Here is a 27,795-nt window from a genome sequence, read left to right as displayed (position 1 = left end):
CTATCTATCTATCTATCTATCTATCTATCTATCTATCTATCTATCTATCTATCTATCTATCTATCTGTCTGTCTGTCTGTCTGTCTGTCTGTCTGTCTGTCTGTCAGATGATCCAGATGATTTTTATGGGTTTGTTACTAATGATTTAAAAAAGAATAAACTTCTTATTTTATTTTATTGAACTCAGATCTGAGGTTATTGTTGTTGCAGTTTTGGCCATTGCAAAATATAAATGAGGACACAAGCAAACATTTTAGTGGGTTTGATTTTGTTTGTTCATTTAATTTCTTTTCTTTTACATCAGTGTGATTTGTTGGGTTGCGGGTTTGTTGATGAGTGTGATCTGTGAAACAAAAACAAAAAAACAAACATTTGTCTCAGTGCTGCACTTAAGGCAGAGTGAATTGAACATGTTGAATGAATTAACAAATTTTATTTTCTGTGGGTGTGTTGATATGTGATAAGAAAAATAATAATAATAATGGGCGGCACGGTGGTGTAGTGGTTAGCGCTGTCGCCTCACAGCAAGAAGGTCCGGGTTCGAGTCCCGTGGCCGGCGAGGGCCTTTCTGTGCGGAGTTTGCATGTTCTCCCCGTGTCCGCGTGGGTTTCCTCCGGGTGCTCCGGTTTCCCCCACAGTCCAAAGACATGCAGGTTAGGTTAACTGGTGACTCTAAATTGACCGTAGGTGTGAATGTGAGTGTGAATGGTTGTCTGTGTCTATGTGTCAGCCCTGTGATGACCTGGCGGCTTGTCCAGGGTGTACCCCGCCTTTCGCCCGTAGTCAGCTGGGATAGGCTCCAGCTTGCCTGCGACCCTGTAGAACAGGATAAAGCGGCTACAGATAATGAGATGAGATGAGATAATAATAATAATAACTTGGTCAAACAAGGCAAATCTTTAATCATGAGTTTCTAGCAGTGTATCACAATGTGCTCTTTTGCTCCGTATCACATATCCGTAGTTTTTCTGCTACCAGACACTTTATTTTAGATGAGTAGTTAAACGCAGTGTTTGTAAGAGATTGAAACAAATCCTGTGTCCAGAGATAACAGCCAGCCAGCTCCATTATTCTCATATACCGAGTTTCCATTAGCCAGTTTTCCATCAAATAGTTGGCAACATCCATGTTTGCTTTCAGACAGGCCCATCCTGTCTCTTGTGTGTGTGTCATCGCATGACACTCATGAGATTAATTCACAACAAGACACTACAGGCGAATAGGGAAATTTTAAAAAATGCTGCTTTGTCTAATTAAATATGCATAAATTTGCATTCTTAATCAAACCATAAATCTAGTTTTCTGATGTTTTTAGAATTGAAGTCATTAATTTCCCTGTGAAGATGCTCTGAAGAGAAAAAAAAAACTTTACAGAAAGGTTTGTTGGAAACTCATTTCTTCATCACTGTTTAGTCAGGAAAATAGCATGCTCGGTTTTATATATATATATATATATATATATATATATATATATATATATATATATATATATATATACACAGTGGTGCTTGAAAGTTTGTGAACCCTTGAGAATTTTCTATATTTCTACATAAATATGACCTAAAACATCATCAGATTTTCACGCAAGTCCCAAAAGTAGATAAAGAGAACCCAGTTAAACAAATGAAACAAAAATATTATACTTGGTCATTTATTTATTGAGGAAAATGATCCAATATTACATATCTGTGAGTGGCAAAAGTATGTGAACCTTTGCTTTCAGTATCTGGTGTGACCCCCTTGTGTAGCAATAACTGCAACTAAACGTTTCCGGTAACTGTTGATCAGTCCTGCACACCGGCTTGGAGGAATTTTTGCCCATTCCTCTGAACAGAACAGCTTCAACTCTGGGATGTTGGTGGGTTTCCTCACATAAACTGCTTGCTTCAGGTCCTTCCACAATATTTTGATTGGATTAAGGTCAGGACTTTGACTTGGCCATTCCAAAACATTAACTTTATTCTTCTTTAACCATTCTTTGGTAGAATGACTTGTGTGCTTAGGGTCGTTGTCTTGCTGCATGACCCACCTTCTCTTGAGATTCAGTTCATGAACAGATGTCCTGACATTTTCCTTTAGAATTCGCTGGTATAATTCAGAATTCATTGTTCCATCAACGCTGGCAAGCCGTCCTGGCCCAGATGCAGCAAAACAAGCCCAAACCATGATACTACCACCACCATGTTTCACAGATGGGATAAGGTTCTTATGCTGGAATGCAGTGTTTTCCTTTCTCCAAACATAACGCTTCTCATTTAAACCAAAAAGTTCTCTTTTGGTCTCATCTGTCCACAAAACATTTTTCCAATAGCCTTCTGGCTTGTCCATATGATATTTAGCAAACTACAGATGAGCAGCAATGTTATTTTTGGAGAGCAGTGGCTTTCTCCTTGCAACCCTGCCATGCACACCATTGTTGTTCAGTGTTATCCTGATGGTGGACTCATGAACATTAACATTAGCCAATGTGAGAGAGGCCTTCAGTTGCTTAGAAGTTACCCTGGTGTCCTTTGTGACCTCACCGACTATTACACACCTTGGTCTTGGAGTGATCTTTGTTGGTCGACCACTCCTGGGGAGGGTAACAATGGTCTTGAATTTCTTCCATTTGTACACAATCTGTCTGACTGTGGATTGATGGAGTCCAAACTCTTTAGAGATGGTTTTTTAACCTTTTCCAGCCTGATGAGCATGAACAACGCTTTTTCTGAGGTGCTCAGAAATCTTCTTTGTTTGTGCCATGATACACTTCCACAAACATGTGTTGTGAAGATCAGACTTTGATAGATCCCTATTCTTTAAATAAAACAGGGTGCCCACTCACACCTGATTGTCATCCCATTGGTTGAAAACACCTGACTCTAATTTCACCTTCAAATTAACTGCTAATCCTAGAGGTTCACATACTTTTGCTACTCACAGATATGTAATATTGGAACATTTTCCTCAATAAATAAATTACCAAGTATAATATTTTTGTCTCATTTGTTTAACTGGGTTCATTTTATCTACTTTTAGGACTTGTGTGAAAATGTGATGATGTTTTAGGTCATATTTATGCAGAAATGTAGAAAAATCTAAAGGGTTCACAAACTTTCACTGTATATATATATATATATATATATATATATATATATATGAGAGAGGTGGAATATTACACAGTGGCACAAAGATATGAAGTTTATCTTCGAGTGGTGAATGTATGTATCATGAGTGAGCGAAGCGAACACATGAAATATTTTTCACCATGAGAAGATAAACTTCATATCTTCGTGCCACTGTGTAATGTTCTTTATATTCTATGGACACATCCACAAAAAAACAACAACGCAAGTAAATCAAAAGAATTTTAATTTTTAATGCATGGGAAAACACTGGCAGTGACATGATCAGAGTGAAATATGGGGAAATATGTCACTCAGATCCATGATGTATTTTGTATGAAAAAATGTGAGTTTTTCAACACGAGAAGATAAACCTTCATATGTTCAAGCCAACCTATGATTTTCTTTTTATTATATTGACACATTCACAAACAAAAAGTCCCCAAATTTATCAAAACAATTCATCGATTTCCTCACGAGTGACATATAGAGATTTATGTCATGATTTTGGTTCTCCATGTCCTGAATGGAGCTCATATGAAAAATACAAGTAGTGGATTTCCCAGTAAAACTCTCGTGTCCATATATATATATATATATATATATATATATATATATATATATATATATATATATATATAAAAAACAGTTATTCCATGAAATTGAGTCATACATGAGCTGATGAAGTATGTAGCACTGAGTTGGCTATAAGCCATGTATGATGAGATTGAGTGGAATAACTGTTTTATTATATCCACAGAAACAGCATTTTTATTTTTTTTGCAAATTCAATAAATAAAAACTTTATACAAAATGTCCGTGTCCGACCTAATCATTTCCGCTTAGCGAACATGTGACAAATTGCATACCGGTACATGCATAATAGCGATTTATGACAAATGCTCTAATAATAATTCTTGAAAAATAAAGAAAAGATACTGTATGCTCTTACCATCAAATACTTTTATTCAATATTTTGGTGCTTTTTTGTTGTTTGTATTTTTTAGGGTTTTGTTTTCAAGTAGAGTTTTTATTTCGTCCTCGGTTGGTTCAGCAACACACTCCACCATTTTGTTTTTCTCTACTCACGGTATATGAGCTGATAGCCTGGTAGTAGAGTAGTCAATCGGAGCATGCGATTGCTCATATCCAGTGAATGTGGATATATATTTTTGTAGCTTTCTATTTTTGAAAATTGACATGTGTATCACAACACATAATACATTTTATGGCTAGATAACATGGTGTGATTGTGGAAAGGGCGGCGCCTTCTTCAAAGTTGCTGAGTTTCAATATGAGTGGACAATAACAGGAAAATAAACTTCAATTTTTGATAGTTTCATTACTACAGTTCAAGAGAATTCTATGTATAGTATTCCAGGTCCATGTACGTTGCATTCATTTGGTGCATTGCCCCCTGAGGTACAACTCAGCATGAACAGAGTCAACCTGACAAATTTTGACTGTTGAAAATGACTCACCTATATTAATTGAAATGCTAGCTAACATCACAAAGCTTAAATATTTTTAAAATTGTGGAAAATCCTGTCAGCATGTCATCTTTCTTTTACTACTTCTGAAAAGCGTATAGTTATTCTTGTTAGCCGGGCCATTCTCAGAAAATGTGACGAGTAATGGTAAAGACATTCTAAAAATTTTTGTAAAGAGTATCGCATAGTACTCATGGACATGCAACTTGATGGCACCACTATAGAGTAACAGTAAAGACATCTCATGGCATTTTTGGGTCACTGAGTGCAGAAAAAAAGATAAACAAATTATGCATTTATTATCCCATCCTAACTTGCTGCTTGGCTAACTAAACTTTTTCAACATGCAGCATCATTATTTTTATCATTTGGGGGTAATGGCAAAGACAGTTAATTTCCCTGACATCTCGAAATTTCATATTTACCTGATCAGTAGTCTGGATTGCAACATTCATGCACCAGGGATTTTTTCAAAATGGCTGCTCAACATCCTGGTCCTTCCTCATGTTGCTGCACTGCCCTTTATTGTCAAAGCCCTGAGTTACAGCATGATTTTACCATATGGGTAACGGTAAAGACATCAAGAAAGTACACATTCTTGTGCCTATATTTTAGACCATACACCAAAAACAGTTGAAGCAAAGCTCATGATATTTTTCACAATAAAAAGTGAAGGTACAGAGGCATCAGAAAGAAAAGTGAAAATAAAATTAAAAACAACGGAATTATTTTTATTCAAATTTCACTAACCCTCATTTAGACACATGGCGGTAATGACCTTTTGGTATATTTAGGCTCAATAAAATTTTTGCAAATGCAGACAAGTTGTCTCAAAAAAAAAAAAAAAAAAAAAAAAAAAATATATATATATATATATATATATATATATATATATATATATATATATATATATAATTTTTTTTTACTGCTCTGTTAAATTCTTTCTTAAAATAAATTTATAATCCAGGGTCAGGATTAATGGTTTTAGAGAAAAAACAACCTTCATGTTTAAAACTGAATTTGTCACATTTTCTGAGAATGGCTCAGTCGTACACCAGGCACTAATGGTAAGCTTTAATCTACACTCTTTTTGCTACCAGCTACCCAGTACTTACTGATTTACACCCGGGTCATTCATGTGATTCATTCATACAATAGGGAAGAAAAGCCAAAACTGAGTCAAACATATATAATGTCTCTATATAATTTCTAAAATGACAAACGAATGAATGCAGCATAGACAGACCTACATTGTCATTGTACAGTATATGCAACTGACAACAAACTCGAACATTAGAATCCTAGTCCTGGAGAAGCCCTGACTTTCACTTTCCAAGTTAAATATCATCCATCAGATCTCACACTTTCTTGCTCACTCCTGACCAAGCATATGAATGAAATGTTTGATAATTCCAATCCGATTGAGGTGTTACACCTGGTTCTAATATCCAGCTCTGAGTCTAGTTAACACGCCTTGCTTCAGGTGTGTTAGATTAGGACCGAAACCAAATTCCATAAGACCTTTAGTATCCTGCTGCAAGGCCCAAGATCTGTAAGACATGAATTTGGAACCACTGTTGTCCATTGCTTCCTTGATTAACCTTTATGTCCCCTGTGGTTCTCTCAGTCCTAGTCCCTCCAACCAGAAAGCTTTGGCACCATGTTCTACGGCTCCTCTTCAGCCAGCATGTCACTGCCCTCAAAGAGCCGTCTGAAGCGCCAGAGCCGCACCATCACGCAGGTCCTGTACCGGACTCTGAGCTACCGGGACCGTCGCTCGGTTACCGACCTGCCTGAGCAAGTGCGGGACGACCCAGCTGAACTCTCCACGCAGACCTCAGCTCCAGGTGTTCTCAAGATCTTTGGAGATGAAATCAGCGCCGGGGCTAACTACAAGAGCGTTTTGGCTACTCCACGTTCCAGCGCACAGGAGCTCATAAAAGAGGCACTGGAGCGCTACTCACTGAGCAAAGGTTCAGCCAGTAGCTATGTGCTATGTGATGTGATTGGGCGGTTCGAGGGCCCTGAGCGACGGTGGAGGACAGAGTGCTTGCGGGCACTGGGCAGCAATGAGAAGCCTCTCCTTCTGCAGGAGCTCTGGAAGCCAAAGGAAGGATTCGCAAGGCGCTTCGAGCTCAGGCGGAGGGCTGAAGTAGAGGAGCTGGCAGCTAAAGAGAAAGACACGGTAACTGCAGGTAACCAACATGCATGGACAATATGAAAGCAACTAGAATAACAAACAAACAAATATTTCACCACTGTTTCTTTCGACTACACTCATTTAAAATTATTACTTCACTCTGTACGAGGCAATCCCAAAAATTCTCAGACGAATTCTTTAACAGGCTGTGTGATAATGTGTCTCTGTGTGCAAATCTACATTGATCCAGTCTTCTAACGATAGACCTGCAGTTTAAGAAAATGACTACGTTCTGAGCGGTTTACGTCATCAATCAGCGTAATCCAGACTTGAGCAGAAAACTGTCTCATATAAACACAAGCACATTTAGGATATTTTTGTTTATTAGCATGTTTTGTTTCCACTTCACCATAGAATCATTTTCAGTGATCTGCTAATGAGTAATCAGGAATTCATAGGATTTAATGAAGTCTGAAGAAAATTTATGATCTCTAATCCAGACATGCCAACAATTACAGTTTAGCCGTGGTATTTACGACTTTTGACTTGTGAGACGCCTGCAAAACTATGCGTTTCTGCTATTTCCGCTTAAACAGCATTCGGAGTGAACATGAATAAAATTCACTCTGCGGAAAAGCTGATTCACTGAATTGCTAAGGGCGCCAAACGTGAAAAGGTCAATTCGCTTCTGGTAGCTTAGAGTGACGTGAATTTACCAGCCAATAGAAAAGAAGTGGGCAGGGCCGTAGTAGCTCTCACGCTGAACTTTTTCCTTGCAGATTTCTTTCTCTTGCTTGGCACAAATCTGAAAAAAGACATGCATTGGCGATTTTGTGGTAAAATTCTGTTTTCTCTCTCTGCTTGGATTTCCTTGTTTGCATTGTTGCCACCTCGTCCTCTGTCCTGAAGAGGCTTTATTGATTTTTTCCTCCCCCGCTCGTGATTTACCATTAAAAAAAAAAAACGTAACTCAAAACGTTCTCCAGAAACTGAGTTCAAGTCAAGAGCATGTGAGATGGAGGAAGTGGGCGGGGCTTCCAGGTGCACTGTTGGTTAACATTACAGAGTTTTCTTATGGCCCTTTTCCACTACCCTTTTTCAGCTCACTTCAGCTCGCTTCAGCTCACTTCAGCCCGACACGGCTCGCATTTCGACTACCAAAGAACAGCACGACTCAGCTCGCTTCAGCCCTGCTTAGCCCCTAAAACTCGCACCGTTTTGGAGTGGGGCTGAAGCGAGCCAAACCGTGCCGAGTGAGGTTGGGGGCGTGAGCAGACACTCCCCTGTGCACTGATTGGTCAGGAGGAGTGTCCTCACATGCCCACACACTCCCCGCGAGCGCGCTGGGATCTGTAAACACCGCAAACCCGGAAGGAGAAGAATTACGAATTACGAGAATTTCTGAAGCCTTATGCGCCTCGCCTCATCTATACGCTCTTGCCAGTATCTGTTGGCGTTGTCGGTGACAACAAGCCACAGCACCAAGACCAGCAACACTAACGACTCCATGTCTTCCATGTTTATTGTTTACTATTCGGGTCGTGAGACTACCGCTTAAAAGCTCACTGATGTCACTGTTTGCGCTGCTTAACGACATCACCTGACGTCCACCCACTTTCGCTAACTCCACCCATTGTGTCCACCCACTTCCAGCCAGCACGGTTCAGCGCGGTTGTAGTCGAAATGCAACTCCAACAGCCCCACTCAGCCCGACTCAGCACGGCACGGCTCAGCCCGACTCAGCCGCGTTTGTAGTGGAAAAGCGGCATTAGAGACTCTAATGAGACTGCTTATTTGGAGCATTTTTGAGTCATAAGTCGCACTAATGTATTCAGATGTTAAATTGCAGCGCACCGACGCAAAAAGCGTAAAGATTAGCAGCTCTGGGAATCATAGTATCTTGTCAGTGTAATATTTATAGCTTTTCCTTTATGAGAATGTTTAACTTTATACGTGTTGCCAATATAAAACTACCAGATGCTCACTTTCTTATTTGTAATTTAACCACCTATTAAAGTTTATCATCACATGATAATACTACTTACTACTTTTATAAAAGGCTTTGCATTCTCTATTTTTTTTTTTTTTGCTCAAGGTGTCAAACTTGCTGGATCTTCCAAAGCCTGAAGAGCTATCTATACTGTTTTTGCCCTCCTCTCTTCGTTTACCCCCTCCCCATCTCTCCTCAGTTGTACTGTCTGCCTCAGCATTCACTAAAGCCACGACGAATCTCCAGAGACTTGTTTGCACTCGGGCAGGAAGAAAAGAAGCAGCATAGCCCACAGTCTTCATCTCTCTGCCATCACTCCTGCTACTGTTTGCACCATTCAGATACCCAGATTATTAATGTTTCATTCTTCATGGTTATAATAACCGTATAATGCAAATACAGAGTTGTTTCTGGAATACACCGTGAATGCATTTTAATGCATTTTTTCCCCCATGCGCAGTTTGAATATTCAGATTTGCATGCTCCTATTCATCAAGAAGGAAGCCCAAATGAATATTTCCTTATTTTCATACAGAAATTTTCATAATGTTAGCTTATTTATTCTGTCGTTCGCCTCCGTCTTTCTCGCTCCTTCTCCTCTTCTTTTGTTTGCTATCGTGCTAAATTAGGAATTTAACAAGGTGGCCATTGAGCCAAAACACAAAGTGGAGGTCAAAATCAATATCCGCAATGTTACTCAGGATAATTTATCCTCGGCTTTTTCTCTTGGCCCCATAAAGCCTGTGTCTGTGTGTTTGTGGTTGGGTGTTTACGCAGACGGTCTGCAGCTCTGCTGCTGAACTGATAAACTAGAATTACGCTGAAGGAAGCTCCCATATTTGTGCGGCTAGCCTTTGTTAAACCAGAATCGGAAACGCTTCGTTATTCACCTGCACAAGCTGGACTTGTTACTTGATATTTTCGTCCTTTGGTACTGTATTTGTTGATACAGATTCCTTCAAAATGTTTGTGCAACACGGATTTGACAGGATGTGCCGTGGATTTGGAAAGGGCTATGGATGAGCGAAGATGGACACGTGGAGAGATTACGCTTGCAGCTTACTATTGCTAAGCCGCATTTACACAATGACACACACACCAAACACACCAGGTGGCAGGGATGCACAGTGCACTCTAAAAAATAATGGGGCCAGTACCGGTTCTTCAGGGCGATGCCATAGAAGAACCTTTTTCAGGGCTTCAAAGAACCGTTCATGCAAAAGTTCTTTAAAGAACCATTTAAACCATTTGTTTGAGCAGTGAAGACAGATTTGTGTAAACATAGCCTATGTGCATTGACCAGCAAATGGTAAGAGAATGCCAGGCTCTGAAGAACCATTTCCAATGTGAAGAACCTTTCGCATAATGTAATGGTTCATTACAGAGTTTTGACTCTCCATGGAACCATCCAGAGATTTGAAGAACCACTGAAGCACCTTTATTTTTTAGAGTGTGCTGAACTATTTAACAACACACACTGACACCACCATCTCATCAATAATGTCTGAAAGACTATTTGGACCACACTGTTGTCGAATTCTCAATTCTGATTGGTTGGTTTAACATAATGCTTAAAATCTACAGTACATAATATAAGGCTAATAACAATAGAATTAAAATGTTTTATTACTTAAAGAAAAAGTCATTGATATGGTGAGGATTTCTGGAAGAAGACGTTTATTTAACCTTAATGGAAGGAGTCTCCAGTGTCAATGCTTTTTATAACTCAAGTGGTAATAGGAACTAACTTACTGCAAGTGATTTATTCCTTACTTATACTTATTTAAATAAGACCATTTTAAGTAAAATTGTCTAAAACTGTGTAGCTACATGTACTTAATTTAGCACTAGCATAGGGCTGTGCGATATGGGAAAAAATGAATATCCCGATACATTTTCTCCATTTCACGATATACGATATATATCTCGATATATTGAAATCTCCTCTAAAGGACCACATGAAATCTAACTTTTACTCTTTACTGTTTTCACTACAATCCCTGCAGATTAAATAACATTCTTGGTTAACTTTACAGGTGGTTTTCAACAACACATTTTAAATTTTCATGTTAGTGATTAATCACAATTGAATTGAAATAAGACTATTTTTATTCAACAAAGATGTGGCACAAACTGCAAAAACAATCTTGAAAATTGCAACAAAGGGGCCGTACAATACAGAGCTGCTCAGAGCTCGACTCAATAAAATGCAAGCTCAACACTGAGAAAGACATTTAGCCTAAATAAGAAAAGTGCTCATTCATTAAATTATTTTAAAAAATAGATCTCCAAGCTATTAACCTGACTACTGAGAACCACTGGAACATTCACAATAGAGAGAGAGATTGAGGGAGAGAAGAGAGAGATCTGCAAAACAATTTTTCTCTTTGCACACTTTTGAACTGAGTGTTTTCCAGCTCTGCCTCTCAGATGTGTATAATTCCGGTATTGACTTCTTTGTAAAATGTCTGCGAACAGGCAACTCATGTTTGGGATCGAGTGTGTTTAGTAATTTTTGGAAGCCTGTTTTTTCCACTGTACTAATCAGGATCATGTCTTCAGCAATGACGCTAGTGATTGCATCTGTTATAGCTCTCCATCTCGGACTCGTTTTCTCATATGGGTGGCTTTGGAGAACGAGGCCGCTATGGTCATTTGTTTAGCTCGTGGGGGGTTTTAGCTCGTGGGCAAGTAGTTCAGAGTTTAAGAGACTCTTCATACTGTACCAGGTGAGTTTCAGGTGATGGAACATATTTGTCGTGCTGCTGCCTTTCGTGATGACAGGTTTTTTTGCACACTTTACAAATTGGCATTTGCTGTTCCACGTCCTCCTCGCGATATCCAAAAAATGCCAGATGACTGACCCCTTACTAGTTCTTTTAGGAACCAATTCGTCCGCTTCCATTTTTAATTTGTCGCTGAAATTGACAGAGCTTACACGGTAGCCTATGCAACACCAGCGATTGCACGAACTGAGTCAGCGCTGTAAACCGGAGCTAGGAAATCTTCCCGCCGGCAGTGTTGCCAGATACTGCTGATGTTTTCCAGCCCAAAATATGTTCAGAACCCGCCAAAACGCACTTAAAACCGCAACACAACCGAAACTAGAAAATCTTCCCGGAAGTTCCTTTCAGCACCGAGATGTCGCCCGGGATTGGTTGGCGAGTGTGCGACGTTATTGTTGTCTTTACCCTTAGGCAGCCTCTCACGTTACGGCCTGAGGGACAGGGAGAAAACCACCGGAAAATGTTTTAAACAAACGCAACAAACACGAAACAAGCGCAAGTCGGAAGATGACCATAAAATACTCGATAGTTACGATATAATAATTTTATGTATCGCACACAGAATTTTCGGCGATATATCGAGTATATTCGATATATCGCACAGCCCTACACTAGCATTTTTATGAAACAATGCCTTTTTTTGTTCCTAGTCTGCTTACTACTTGGATTAAGATAATTCCACAATGGGCAGGATGACACACCCAACTAACTAACATTTTAAGCTCGCAGATTAATTTCTGAATGTAACGTTTCTAAGAACAAGTTTGCCATGTTTTGTAGGTGTTCTGACAGAATAACGTTGCTGCAACATTAACACTAATGTTTCCACAATGACAAGGCAGTTTCCGAACATTTACACCGTTTATTTCAACACATCTGCTATGAAAAGTGTCTATAACAAGCATGCTGCTGGTTGACTTCCTGTCTTTGGACAAGCAACGATGCTAGAATCCTGGCCATAATGGACTTTGTCACGGCTTTCCCAGTTACCAGAAGGTAGGACTGCCAGAGGACATTGTGTCAAATTGAGGACCTTGGTTCACATGCCAGGAGAGGCTTCATGAAATTGCTGAGTGTCACATTTCGAGGCAGGACACGTGCATTTCAGTAATCCAGTAATTATGATCTATCGTGTAGACAAAACAAAGGTAGACAAGTACACAGAAGGAAAATCTATAATCATGAAATGGACAAACAGAGTACAAATTTAAACAGAGGGCAGATAAGTTATTAAAAGATGAGAATTTAATTAACTAGTGAGAAGAAACAAGGTAGGTGAACACGAACCAAGAATAATCTGGTCATCACCACAGAAATCACCTGGGAAGAAGTATAGCTGTGAGATGTTTGAGTATGAAGAGCGGGCAAAACTAACTCTTCAAATAACAAGTGCTGTTTGAACGTTATAACATCTTAAACATATAACGAAGAGTTCATTGCTAGCATTGCAACATTAACAGAGCGAAATGAAAGTACGTACGAGTAAACAAAAATATGCATTTATTCTTGGTCTGAAAAATGGTAACAATGCATCCACAGGTCTAAATGAAGGTTCAGCTTATTGACACTTGGTAAATGATCTAGCTTTCTGCCGAGACCTTGTTCAAGAAGAGTCACTGTCTTGAAGCAAGCTTGGAAGAATTTTCCGTTTGTGCCAGGGCGTTAGCAATGTGTCTCGATTCACTGGTAGATTTCATACCGGAGACTTGTTTCTGTAGTCTCTTAAGTCTATAGTGGATGTGTCAAGGGAGCTCTTGGAGATCCTACTTGGCAGCTTCATGCGTTTACATGTGGTGGCTTAATGGAAGGAAGCTGAAGGATATCTTTCCACATAGAAATCTGCGATGGGAAAAAAAGACAGAGATGTTACAACACATTATGGTGCATGAATCTGTTTTTCTCTGGGTGTATAGTCAAACCAGTGAGCCACCAGTCAGAGACAGGAAGGCTAGACCTGATTACTATGGTTGCATGTTTAGGCTCAGCATCTAGTGTTTGTGGTGTAACTATTGAAGATACAGGTAGTCGTCGACTTACGACCTATGCGACTTGCGACCGATCGACTTTACGAAAGTCTGGTTATGACTGGCAAGTGTTTCCCAGCTGAGCGTACGACAGTTTCCGCCCCAGCTCCAGGCAGCGCCTCTCGCTGCGTACAACAGTTTCCGCCCCAGCTCCAGGCACATGCGCAGACTCTCTCGCGCACCCTCGAGCACTCCGTCATACAGTTTCCGCCCCAGCTCCAGGCACATGCGCAGACTCTCTCGCGCACCCTCGAGCACTCCGTCATACAGTTTCCGCCCGAGCTCCAGGCACATGCGCAGACTCTCTCGCGCTCCCTCGCGCACTCCGTCATACAGTTTCCACCCCAGCTCCAGGCAGCGCCTCTCGCTGCGTACAACAGTTTCCGCCCCAGCTCCAGGCACATGCGCAGACTCTCTCGCGCTCCCTCGCGCACTCCATCATACAGTTTCCGCCCCAGCTCCAGGCACATGTGCAGTCTCTCTCACGCTCCCTCGCGCACTCCGTCATACAGTTTCCGCCCCAGCTCCAGGCACATGTGCAGTCTCTCTCTCGCTCCCTCGCGCACTCCGTCATACAGTTTCCGCCCCAGCTCCAGGCACATGTGCAGTCTCTCTCTCGCTCCCTTGCGCACTCCGTCATACAGTTTCCACCCCAGCTCCTGGTTTATGAAACGAGCAAATGCTCCCGCCAGCCTGAGCACTGCAACAGCTGATGATGATGTAGACGACCCACAGCCAAGCACCAGTGATGCCAGCGGTCACTAAATTTTGTATTTTGCTATGTTTTACATTTGTATTTTGGTATGTTTCAAACTAAAATGTTTTCTATTTTTCACACCTGTATTTCGTATTTTTTGTTTTGCACATATTAAACGAATTGTACTGTACGCAGTGTAGTATGCAGTGTCTGACTTCAACCAAATAATGAGCCAAGGTCATGAAATAAGAAAATGTTGATAAAATAAGACTTTAAGATGATTACAATATCATTACACATCACAATATACTAACGTTCATTTAACACAGGCCTACTTACGACCAGATCGGTTTACGACCGGTCAGTCATAACCAAACGCAGTCGTAAGTCGACGACGACCTGTACTCATGCAGGAGCTTTGTAGTGGTGACAACGCACATTTAAAAATGGATTACATCCACACAATTGGGTTAAAACACTATAAATATCAGTGTCTAACTTCCTCCTTATTAAGTACATGAGTGTGTGAATGTGTTTTCTTTACTGTTTTATTGATGTATTCTACTCTGTTGTGTTGTGCACCTGCCCCCAGGGCCTCACACACACTCCCCTGTGTTAACATCCACCCTGAGTAAGGGGGGACATGGTAAATGCCAGCGGAGTCCCCTCCGGGGCTGGCGTATGGTACTACCCAGCACTCCGACTCTTAAAGGTGGGGAATGTGCTCAGGTACGGTGTCTACCACCAGCCCCACCAAGCCCTGCCTGACACTCCACTGCATATTCCACCTTCACATTCCACTACGATCATAAAAAAAATTGATTGCAGTTATGTGAATGTCATTGTGATCATTAAACGCTGCATTTCATAGAAAAAAGATCAGAAATTAGTTTCTCTGTCCAACTATGTGTTTAATTGTCTGGATCACAGTTGTATTAGTGATAAATGTGACTATTAGTACAGCTGTAGTATGCTGCGTACCTGTTTCTATTTACACACCAATGTACATACCCAATATACCCTTATTTTGTGTAACCATTGTTATGTACATTACTGCTATACAGTGCCTTGCATCAATATTCACCACATTTCAGTGGAACTGAAGTGGACATAATTGAGAGTGAAGTATGGTGATGGTGGCATCATGGTTGCTTCTCTGGATAATGCACTATTTGGGATTATATATCATGAATCTACACAAAATATTCCTTAATGTTGAAATAGGTGGAAAAAATCAATATTGTTTGCAAAATTATTTACAATGAACAGTGTAAGAATTGATGCTTATGTAAGTATTCACCCTCCCATTGCTGTGAACACCCAAACCCCTGTTGTCATCAGAATTCACATAATTAGTGAAATGGAGTTCACCAGCGTGCAGTCCAAGCATCACACCCAAAGATTGTTACCTGAACAGACAGCATCATGAAAACTAAAGGAGCAATTAAAACAAGTCCAGGACAAAGTTCTAGAAATGTATCAGCCTGGATATGGTTATAAAGAAATATTTCAAACTTCAACATCCCACAGAGTGAAAATGGGAGGAATAATACACAACTGGGATGCAAAGGTGGTTCTACCAGGCATTGACCCAGGGGTGTGAATACTTACGCAATCAACAAATACCTGTTTATACCAAATGAGTCGATTTTAGTTCCAAGTTGTAACAATACAACATGTGGGAAAAGTTCGGGGGGGGGGGGGGGGGGGGACTTCTGCAAGGCACTGTATGTCAGTCTTCTTATAAACATTTTCGTTTCATTTGCATGTTATCATAAATAAACACATTATATCCCAATCTAGATATTGTGATATTTGCTGTAATAAATACCTACAGCGTACTTTTACAGTCCATTTCCAAAACCTTAAAGGTAAATAATGTCTGAGGATAATAATTACTTGGCTCTCCCAGTGTCCTTCACCAACAAGAGAGCGCTCACTCATCCCTAAAGCTGATATAGCTCCTTCATCTTCAGCAGTTACTTTATATCGATCACTAAACGCCTCCTACATCACCAAACTGCCACCAAGATTGTTCTTTCTTTCTTTCTTTCTTTCTTTCTTTCTTTCTTTCTTTCTTTCTTTCTTTCTTTCTTTTATTTTTTGAAATCTATGTTATAATGCATGTAGAACTCTCATGGCTCAAAGACAAGCTGAAATGTAAAACTCTCTGTAAATATTTATCTGAAACCTTTCTCTTTATTAATATTTCATAGAGCTATAACCATAATGCATCAACATACACATTCAGCGGAGTACGCTAGTACAATTTTTCTGAGACAGCATGTTTTCCTGCATTCAGCGTTTGGAATCTAGGGATGGACATGAAGAGGTAGAACTTTTACAGATAACTGGAAGCACTTTGTATAATTCAACAGTTTTTACAAACCTGTTGTTCCCAGTAACATTCATGTTACATTCAGGTTGATTTAGGCTAGGGTCACTCATGGCGCTTTTTTGTTTGAGTTTCTTTTTTTCTTAAATTGTCATCATGTGCGAACCACAGCCTTCTGTCTGTGCTATGTCGAGAATGTTGCTCTTGCGCATTTTGTCTGCATCATTAAGGCTATAAGCCTCAGCCCTTAACCTTCATTCTGGCCAGATCGCACTCTCCATATGATTACTTGGTAATGATAAAGAAAGATGATAGTTTGATAATAACTACTTCTTTCTGTTAGATATAAACGCACAGGCACGGAAACTTCAGCGGAACCGCGCTAAGGGAACAATGACCCTGCAGCATGGCTCGTCCTTCTGCCGCAGCCTCAGTGAGACCAGTCTCAACCTAGTGGGCGTGGTGGGGGAGGAACCAAAGCGCTATTCTACACTGCCCGTGTCAGGCCGAGCACGCTCAGATGGATGCAAAGAGGGGGGCGGAGTCAAGCATTCCCTCTACCAATCACCTCATTTGCTGCTTCTCCAAGGATATAACAGACAAGTGAGCGATTAAGCATGTGCACACTATACAAAAATAATTTCAGATTTGGTGTTGTAGTATTGATCCATTTATTGTGCTGACAGGACTGCCTGGTTTACCTGCTGAACAAAGAACAGCACACGGTAGGTCAGGAGACGGCAAGCACGCGGCCAAACATCTGTCTGTCATCTCCGGACATTCTCCCACTGCACTGCCGCATACGCCGCCGACGCTCGTCTTCCTCGTCCTCGTCCTCTTCTTCTTCCTTTTCCTCAGACTATCGGCTCTTACTGGAACCGGTCGGCCACGGCACCGTGTTGATCAACTTCACTCGTATCGAGCGTCCCACTCCGCTGCGTCACGGCGACCTGCTGTCATTTGGTGCCCATTATATCTTCCTATACAGAGACCCACTAAGCGCCAAGCCACTACCTGGCCACACCCTGACCCGCCTCCGCACCCTCGGTGCCAAAAATGTGGAGGCATGTCCGACATGCGGTGCTGCCCCACGGGAGTGGGTGGGGTTTCGGCAAAGCTCAAAGAGTGCAAAGGGGCCAAAGAAGAGGAAGCTGGCGCTGGAGTTTGAGCGAGCCCAAGAGGATGCGCTGGTGAATCGGGTGCTCACGCTGATCGAGCCGAGCGGCGACGATCACAAGCTCACTCCCGCATATCTGCTCTGCCTGTGCATCCAACACTCAGCGCTTTCATTCCCACCCGGCAGCTTCGGGAAACTGCTCCTCAAAATCGCTAAGAAGATCCAGAGCATCGCATGGGTTGGTTTTCTCTTTGGTTGGTTGCAGTGCTCTATTTTGACACAAAGTGTGCATTTTCACAAAAATATAACCATATGATACCCAAAAATTTAATGTGTTTTTTTTTAACCAAATATACAGTTCCATTATAGTTTAAAACACAGCATTTGACCCAAATTGAATCTCATCTCATCTCATTATCTCTAGCCGCTTTATCCTGTTCTACAGGGTCACAGGCAAGCTGGAGCCTATCCCAGCTGACTACGGGCGAAAGGCGGGGTACACCCTGGACAAGTCGCCAGGTCATCACAGGGCTGACACATAGACACAGACAACCATTCACACTCACATTCACACCTACGGTCAATTTAGAGTCACCAGTTAACCTAACCTGCATGTCTTTGGACTGTGGGGGAAACCGGAGCACCCGGAGGAAACCCACACGGACACGGGGAGAACATGCAAACTCCACACAGAAAGGCCCTCGCCGGCCACGGGGCTCAAACCCGGATATTCTTGCTGTGAGGCGATAGTGCTGACCACTACATCACCATGCTGCCCCCCAAATTGAATCTTTTTTACACAAATACAATCCTATGGTAGATTAAAATGCTTGAGTTTTACCAAAATCGAACATTTTTTTACAAAAGTACAAGGGTTTAAAATACACCAATTTGACCCAAATGAAACAGTAACAACACGACAATCCTACAGTAGTTTACAGTCCACTGTTTTGACCTGAATTGAACATTTTTAACAAATAAATTCTTCTAATATTTAAAATGTGCCATTTTGACCCCAGTTTTTTTACAAATATAAAACATGGCATTGTGTGCCATTGTGTCACACTATTTAACTAAATTAATTACAAGCCAAAAAGGAAAACAAGCAGCTGTTCAGAGGGGACTGAGTCTTCTGTGTGAAGGTCAGAAAGCTGCCTCGTTCGGCGTCTTGTCTTCGTTCTCCATAGGCTTAACATTTACCTTTGCTGCTAGTCAGCATGAAGAGTGCAGGAGGAAGGGTGTCACGTAATTTGGGAATCGACCGAATGCCTGTGAAAGCATGCCAAAGCATTTAATGACTGCACCACACACCCACTCCCTTAACTGATTAATTATTAAAATCCAATTACAGAAGGTCAGTTTTGTTCGGGCTGAATATTAAGTGAAGAGTTGGGCAAATAAAACAGCAAGAGAATGAGAAGAGGAGAGAGAGAGATAGTGCTAAGGCTGAGGTATTATTCCTCCAACATGAAGCTATTCAGAGCTATTCAAATTTTAATGACACTAATTGTTGTGTGTGTATGTGTTACAGGAGAAGACAAAGGAATTGGCACAGAAGCAAGCTCAGCAGTAGGTATCATATTCCACCTTGTGTGTGTGTGTGTGTTCTCGTGTCTCTTCATGGTCTTGTATTTCTATTTAAACCTCCATTCAACCAAAGCATAATTGTATTATTGGCTATTTTTTCCTCCATGCAGTAATCACGTTTATAGTAACTGTTTGTGTGTGTGTGCGTGCGTGCGTGTGTGTGTGATACAGTCAGGATCCAGCCTCCCTGTCACTGCTTAGCATCTCTGACCTTGTGCCGGATCTTCAGGTCATTTTCTTTTGGATGGCGAACTCCATCGAGATCCTGTACTTCATTCAGCAGAAATCACCTACATACATGCAAAATATTGAAATGATGGACAACAAAGGTATACACGCGCGTGCACACACACACACACATGCATGCCCACACTCATGATACACAACAATATAAATCCCACAAGAAGTTTGACTTTCATCTGTCAGTCTGTTTTTCTCTTATAAAATAATAGCAGAGGCTTGAACATGCTCTCTCTCTCCTGATTGGCTGCTGGCTTTAATATGCGTTTAATATACGTTGGTCACTCTTTATTCTGATCACATTTATTCTCTGTTTCCCTTTCAGCTGGATCTAAAGAGTCGCTCCTCTCGGCGACAATATCAGCCAGTGAAGAGGTGATGACTATTCTGGAGGAAGTCATCATGTACACATTTCAGCAGTGTGTCTACTACATTACAAAGGTGAAAGAGTGCTGTAGCTGCTGCTGATTTTTTTTGTGTGTGTGCGTGTGTGAATGGTTTGCATAGCAATCATACTGTAGTACGTGTGGCCTAAACTAAACTTAAACTGGTGCAGCCAGTTTTGAGCATGAAAATTAGCACCATGCGTACAACTGATGTTGTCAGGTTAGCATCTTTCTTACAGAAGCAGACTATTCTGGATGATTTTGTTTTTGTCATTGCTACATTCTATTTCATATATATATATATATATATATATATATATATATATATATATATATATATATATATATATATATATATATATATATCGTTATGCTTGAAAGTTTGTGAATCCTTTAGAATTTTCTATATTTCTGTACAAATATGACCTAAAACATTATCAGATTTTCACACAAGTCCTAAAAGGAGATAAAGAGAACCCAGTTAAACAAATGAGACAAAAATATTATACTTGGTAATTTATTTATTGAGGAAAATGATCCAATATTACATATCTGTGAGTGGCAAAAGTATGTGAACCTCTAGGATTAGCAGTTAATTTGAAGGTGAAATTAGAGTCAGGCATTTTCAATCAATGGGATGACAATCAGGTGTGAGTGGGCACCCTGTTTTATTTAAAGAACAGGGATCTATCAAAGTCTGATCTTCACAACACATGTTTGTGGAAGTGTATCATGACACGAACAAAGGAGATTTCTGACGACCTCAGAAAAAGTGTTGTTGATGCTCATCAGGCTGGAAAAGGTTACAAAACCGTCTCTAAAGAGTTTGGACTCCACCAATCCACAGTCAGATAGATTGTGTACAAATGGAGGAATTTCAAGACCATTGTTACCCTCCCCAGGAGTGGTCGACCAACAAAAAGATCACTCCAAGAGCAAGGCTTGTAATAGTTGGCAAGGTCACAAAGTACCCCAGGGTAACTTCTAAGCAACTGAAGGCCTCTCTCACATTGGCTAAGGTTAATGTTCATGAGTCCACCATCAGGAGAACACTGAACAACAATGGTGTGCATGGCAGGGTTGCAAGGAGAAAGCCACTGCTCTCCAAAAAGAACATTGTTGCTCATCTGCAGTTTGCTAAAGATCATGTGGACAAGCCAGAAGGCTATTGGAAAAATGTTTTGTGGATGGATGAGACCAAAATAGAACTTTTTGGTTTAAATGAGAAGCGTTATGTTTGGAGAAAGGAAAACACTGCATTCCAGCATAAGAACCTTATCCCATCTGTGAAACATGGTGGTGGTAGTATCATGGTTTGGGCCTGTTTTGCTGCATCTGGGACAGGATGGCTTGCCATCATTGATGGAACAACGAATTCTGAATTATACCAGCAAATTCTAAAGGAAAATGTCAGGACATCTGTCCTTGAACTGAATCTCAAGAGAAGGTGGGTCATGCAGCAAGACAACGACCCTAAGCACACAAGTCGTTCTACCAAAGAATGGTTAAAGAAGAATAAAGTTAATGTTTTGGAATGGCCAAGTCAAAGTCCTGACCTTAATCCAATCGAAATGTTGTGGAAGGACCTGAAGCGAGCGGTTCATGTGAGGAAACCCACCAACACCCCAGAGTTGAAGCTGTTCTGTACAGAGGAATGGGCTAAAATTCCTCCAAGCCGGTGTGCAGGACTGATCAATAGTTCCTGGAAACATTTAGTTGCAGTTATTGCTGCACAAGGGGGTCACACCAGATCCTGAAAGCAAAGGTTCACATACTTTTGCCACTCAGATATGTAATATTGGAACATTTTCCTCAATAAATAAATGACCAAGTATAATATTTTTGTCTCATTTGTTTAACTGGGTTCTCTTTATCTACTTTTATTGGTCAAAAATGGAATCTGCAACAAACAGTACTAGAAGCCCATTGGGGCAGGAATGACACTGTCCCATGCTCTGGGGAAAAGCATCTTGCAGGACAGGTAATGACAGAGTTGCCAGATTGTTTTATTGAAAATAATCAGAATTAAATCAAATGCAAACAAAGGCAAGTTGCAGACTTGAATTATGAACAGAACCAAATGTGAAACTCAGAGTGGGTGTGATCATCTTTCTTATCATCCTTTACTTCTTCTCCTCCATTGTCTATGTACTTGTATTGTGTCCTCAAGGTTGTTTGAATTTGTCAGTCAGTGTGTGTGTGTGTGTGTGTGTGTTGTGTTTTTGTGCGTTTTTCCTCCAGTCCTTGTATGTGGTGTTGCCAGCCTTGTTGGACTGCAGCCCATTTGGAAGCGAGTCATCGTCGGAGGCTTGCCGGCGGGCGACGGGCACACGGGCGTGTGTGTGCAGTGTGTGTGTTATGCCCGAAGCAGTACGTCGGACTCTTTGTGTTTTTCAGACCACAGCTGATCTCATGCAACAGTATCAGGTCCATGTTGAGATCCAGAGCCAGATGTTCGCCTACCTGTTCTTCTTCACCAATGCCTCGCTCTTCAATCTACTCATCGATAAAGGTGCAGGATGGATAACCAGATATATCACTTTCTGTCTGTGTCTCTCTGTTTGTTAAATTGCCTAATAAGACAATCATATGGCAAGACAATTGTACAGTAGCTTATTATTGCGACACCACAAAACTTTTGCATGCAAACTTACAGCCTTACCTCTGACGACTACAAAACACTGATATTGGAGACTGTAACGTCTATGCACATGCAGGCTCTCTCACACACGCTACCCACAAGCGCACACTCATGTGCATGCTAGGCCATATCTGCACTGTCATATGTCTTCATTAAGCATGTAGACAACAGCTGCCCCAGTGATAATAGAGAAAGAGAGGGAACGAGAGCAGTAGGGCAGGTAGCATGAAGGTGAAAGGGACGGATAGGATTAGAATGGGAAAGTGGAGAATGGAGACTGATGAGCTGCAGCAGGGGTTTAGCATGACCTCTAGTGTCATGTGCTGCTCCAAACAACAGAGTGGAGTTGCCAGTGAACTCATTTTTTTTTCCACACACATACAAACACTCATGGAGTGGAAAAGAAGCCAGCAGAAACAACAGACAAATACGATTTGTCTGAAATCGCTTGCTTACTCACTCGTTCAAGGTTGTACTGTGTGTTGTACTGCTGCAGATTCAGCAAAAATATTTCACTGGGGCAAATCGAATACTGTAGCAGCGCTAACAGACATTATAAATGTGGCAACTTTGTAATTTCAGAAACTCCTGATCTCTCCAGTTCTGCAGGTCAAAACACATTTTACTGACATACATCAGAGGATAATTGATGTGTCAAACTGGTTTGACATGACAGGATTGACTAAAATAACCACTCTTTGCAGCTGTGGTGAGCTGAAAAGCATCTCAGAATGCACAAATCCAGAGGTGGATGGAGTACACCAATAGAACACCACATCGGGTTCCTCTCCTGTCATCCAAGAACTGGACTCTGAGGCTACAGTCTGGACAGCTATACCATTTATTAGTTATTTAATTATAATCAAGAGATACATAATCTGGTCTGTGAGCAAGTGTGAACAGAGAGGGACAAGAGCGCATTAGCAGGTTGGTTGGGATGGACAAACAGAAGCATGCAATAAATCCAAAGAATTTATGGTTCAAGCTTTGGCAGATATCCAGTGCAATAATTCCCTGCTCCATAAATTTTAGTCTGTCCAGTCCATCCTTCTTCCATTGGATCAAGGTTGAATGAACAGCATACATGATGAAAGAGGAACACTAAAATCTCCATAGCAGCATGTTGAAAGCTTTAAATTAAAGCTACTAATGTTGATGTCGTATGAAAGACAATAACTTAAACAGGATTCAAGCGATCACAGCCAGATCTCCAATTAGCAAGGTGGAACATCTGCTGTTTCTGTAGTAAGAGCCACAACTGCAACCAGAGGAATCTGGAAATGGACCAAGTTCTCAGATAGTCTCTCAATGATAGAGTGTCTGAGTCCCATAGACAGGTAATTACATTCAGACTTCCCGGGCAAGAAGAAATAGAGGAAACCCCAGAGTGCCAGAGAGAAAGAGAATTATACAGACTTGGTCCTTCATTTGAAGCACTGCAAGGTCTACATCTAGAAGAGGGGTATAAAACTCACTTTAGTAAAAGGAGCACATAACACTTCATCCAATGTTTACAAAAATCAGGTTAGCAACCAGTAACACATTAACAACTATTCTTGTGTTCAATCATCAGCATTTATCTGATTTTTTTGAAAGAGACATAGTTACAGAATCAAAATTTTAGCTTGCTGTAGTAAGTCCCTGATGCGGGTGGAATACTGAAGCGCGGCAGGCGGGAGATGATGTTCATGCACAACTTTATTTTTTGTATTTTGTTGCTTTTCAGCTTCATTAAACTTGTTTGCTGCTCACACACTTGCATTCTGGTCAGGAGAGATCCTCTCTCATCGCTCTCTCCCTCCTTTTCTACCTTCCATCCTCACTGCAAAACACACAGACACAATGCTAATTGACAACAGGTGTATTGACTTTGCCACTCACCTTCTCTAACCCCACCCTCCATTCACAAACTGACGCTTGGCCATGCCCCTGCTGCCACATACCCCCACAGCCACATACCCCCACCACTTGACTCAGGCCGGGGAGCCATCCGGCCTGCAGCGGACTAACACCCCCCCGACGGGATAGGAAGTCCGCCACCACCATCTGCGACCCCAGCCTGTGGGCCACCTCGAATTTAAATGGCTGGAGGGAGAGATACCAACAGGTGATCCGTGCATTGGCATCCTTCATGCGGTGGAGCCACTGTGAAAGGGTGCCCCAGCAGGTAGTATTGGAGGGTGAAGACCACCCACTTGATGGCCAGGCACTCCTTCTCAATGGTGTTGTACTTACTTTCATGTATCAAGAGTTTTTGACTGATGTACAGCACCGAAAGTCCCTCACCCTCCACCTTCTGGGACAGAACAGCCCCCAGCTCTCTGATCAATGCATCCATCTGTAAAATAAAAGGGAGAGAGAAGTCAGGGGAGTGTAAGAGTGGCCCCCACACAGTGCAGCTTTTACCTTGGTGAAGGCCTGTTGGCACTGCTCTGTCCACTGGACCGGATCTGGTGCTCCGTTTTTAGTGAGATCAGTCAGTGGGCTGGTGACATCCGAATAATTAAGTATGAACCTGTGATACTAGCCAGCCAGCCCCGGGAACTGTCTCACCCCCTTTATGGTCTTGGGCCTCAGGCAGGCCGCAATCGCTGCTGTCTTGTCAATTTGGGGACGCACCTGCCCGTGACCCAAGTGGAAACCCAGATACTATACTTCCACCTGCCCAATCACACACTTTTTCAGGTTAGCTGTAAGACCCGCACACTTCAGCGACTCTAGGATGGCCCTAAGGTGTTCTAGGTGCTGCGGCTAATTGTTGATATATATATGACAATGTCGTCAAGGTAGGCTGCCAAATAGGCGGCATGGGGGAAAAGGATTTTGTCCATGAGCCTCTGGAAGGTGGCAGGAGCCCCAAATAACCCAAAAAGAAGTGTGACAAATTGGTGTAATCTGAACGGTGTGGAAAAGGCCATTTTCTCTCGGGATAGAGGAGTCAAGGGGATCTGCCAATATCCCTTTGTCAAATCCAGTGTCGGATATAAGCAAGCAGTGCCTAATGGATCAAGCAACTCATCAGTGTGAGGCATTGGGTATGCATCAAATTTAGACACCACATTGACTTTTCTGTAGTCCACACAGAACCGGACCGACCTGTCGGTCTTGGGAACCAGGACCACCGGGCTGCTCCAGTCACTGTGGAACTCCTTGATTATGCCCATTTCGAGCATGGCCTTGAGTTCATCTTGAACCACCTTTTGCTTGTGTTCGGGTAAGCAGTAGGAGTGGCTACACACCACCACCCCAGGGGTGTTTCCATGTGGTGTTCTATGAGGTGGGTGTGGCCAGGAAGGGGCAAGAACATGTCGGAAAATTCCTCTTGCAACCTGGCAACCTCTGTGAGTTGGGCCGGTGTGAGGTGTACTCCACAAGGGACCAGAGCGGTTTGAGTAGTTACTTTCTTTACCTCCGGCCCCAGCTCCACCTTCTCTGGAACTACCAACACCAATCCCACAGAGACCCCCTCATTCTAATGTTTGTCTCACCTTATAGTCAATGTCCCTGATTCACTGTGTGACCTCAAAGGGCTCTTGCCACTTGGTGTTATGGGGGTCACTGACCTGGGAGTGTAGAAGACACAGACACAGAAGGGAAAGCTGGGAAGACACCACGGGTGGGGTGGGCTGGCTGGGGGGGAGCCGGCCCCTGCCTCCGTGGTGGGGGAAAGGGGTAGGGATGGGAAGAGGAGAGAGGAGGGGAAGGAGAAGTAGAGAGAAGAGGTGGCATGTCCACCTACTGCCAGAACTACTGCCAAATTGTCCTCCGCCAACTCGATGGCTTGATCCAGCGATGCTGCGCCTCTTCAGTCAGTAGTGGTAGTAGGCGCACTGCTCAACCTGCCACCCCCACGCTTCAGCCACTTACTTGAAGGGCGCTATAAAGGCTTCTGGATCATCGTGTGGCCCCACCTTGGTGAGGGTGACGTAAGGAGGGTCTGCTGCGGTAGCGGTTGAGGACCTTGCTGACGCGAGCAGATGCCAGAATGCCTGGCAATGTTCCTGCTGGGCCAGCAGCATGGCTTTGAAGCGTTGTTCCTGCTCCTTTCGGAAGGCGATCAGCGCTTGGTGCTGGTTCTGTTGGGCGGGAGCAAGGGCATGGATCAGGTCCTTAAATGGGGAGGACTCCATGTGTGGTTCCTTTAGTATCCTGGCTTTTGGCACCACTGTAGTAAGTCCCTGATGTGGGTGGAATACTGAAGCGTGGCACGCATGAGGTGATATTCACACATACAACTTTTTTTTTTTGTATTTTGTTGCTTTTCAGCTTCACTAAGCTTGTTTGCTGCTCACACACGCACACACACACACACACACACACACACACACACACACACACATGTTCTGGTCGGGAGAGATCCTCTCTCGTCGCTCTTTCCCTCCTTTTCTACCTTCCATCCTCACTGCAAAACACACAGACACAATGTGAATTGACAACAGGTGTTCTGACTTTGCCACTCACCTTCCCTGATCCCACCCTCCATTCACAAACCAATGCTTGGCCATGCCCCCGCTGCCACACTTGCTAATGAAGAATTATATCAATAGAATGTTTTGTGAGATAGAACTCACTGCTGAACCAAAAGGTAGTGATTGAACTCTTCCTAAGAGTTTATAGTGATTGAACTCTTCCTAAGAGTTTATAGTAATTGAACTCTTCCTAACTCTAACTTCTACCCCAAAATCCTAACCCATGAGATGCTGTAAACACAGAACAACAAGCACACATCCACACAGGTTTTCTCCACCCCTGGGCTTTTGGTTCAACTCCAGCTAGGTAAAAGGAGCTGCATCAGGTCTGACTCCACCCCTGAACTTCTGGTTCGAATCTAACCACATTGGAGGAGCTGGATCAGGATCAGTTCCACCCCCTGAGCTTTTGGTTCAACTCCAACAAAATTGGAGGATCTAGATCGGGTTCACCTCCAACACCTGGACCTTTGGTTCTGCTTTTACCAGGTTGGAGGAGTAGGATCAGATTCATGTCCACATCCTGGACCATTGGTTTGACTCTTACCAGGTTTGAAGTGCTGGATTAAGTTCACCTACATGCCATGGACTTTTGGTTTGAAACTGACCATTGCCTTTGCCTACTAGTAAAAAATAAATAAATAAATAAAAAAAAGCTATTTTTTAAGCTTTCAGTTAAATTACAGTCCACAAGACGATTTTAATTTAGACAAGTTTTCTAAAGTTATTTGGTGGCCTGGATTCAAACCTGCATCCAGTGTGTCCCAGCCAGCAAGCTGTATGTTTGAC

General features: G+C 42.1%; 1 protein-coding gene across 9 annotated transcripts in view; it reads left to right on the top strand.

Annotated features, from left to right (window-relative positions):
* The window catches only part of radil (Ras association and DIL domains), a 43,752-nt gene that overhangs the window by 2,419 nt on the left and 13,538 nt on the right, over positions 1-27,795 (top strand). For 5 of the 9 annotated variants that reach the window (XM_060898505.1, XM_060898503.1, XM_060898504.1 and 2 more), the window contains exons 2-10: positions 1,316-1,378; positions 6,222-6,789; positions 14,824-14,943; positions 16,910-17,169; positions 17,253-17,921; positions 19,215-19,252; positions 19,442-19,599; positions 19,836-19,951; positions 22,138-22,408. In XM_060898505.1, coding sequence (XP_060754488.1) covers positions 6,255-6,789; positions 14,824-14,943; positions 16,910-17,169; positions 17,253-17,921; positions 19,215-19,252; positions 19,442-19,599; positions 19,836-19,951; positions 22,138-22,408 — 2,167 coding nt within the window. In that variant the 5' untranslated portion in view covers positions 1,316-1,378; positions 6,222-6,254. The remainder of the gene's footprint in view (positions 1-1,315; positions 1,379-6,221; positions 6,790-14,823; positions 14,944-16,909; positions 17,170-17,252; positions 17,922-19,214; positions 19,253-19,441; positions 19,600-19,835; positions 19,952-22,137; positions 22,409-27,795) is intronic. The other 4 variants (XM_060898501.1, XM_060898502.1, XM_060898507.1 and 1 more) reach the window with 3 other exon arrangements.

The sequence above is a fragment of the Neoarius graeffei genome, chromosome 18 (genome assembly GCF_027579695.1).
Source record: "Neoarius graeffei isolate fNeoGra1 chromosome 18, fNeoGra1.pri, whole genome shotgun sequence".
In the NCBI taxonomy this organism is placed as follows: Eukaryota; Metazoa; Chordata; class Actinopteri; order Siluriformes; family Ariidae; genus Neoarius; species Neoarius graeffei.
Note: the sequence above shows the minus strand (reverse complement) of the source record. Positions and strands in the feature narration are given on the sequence as shown.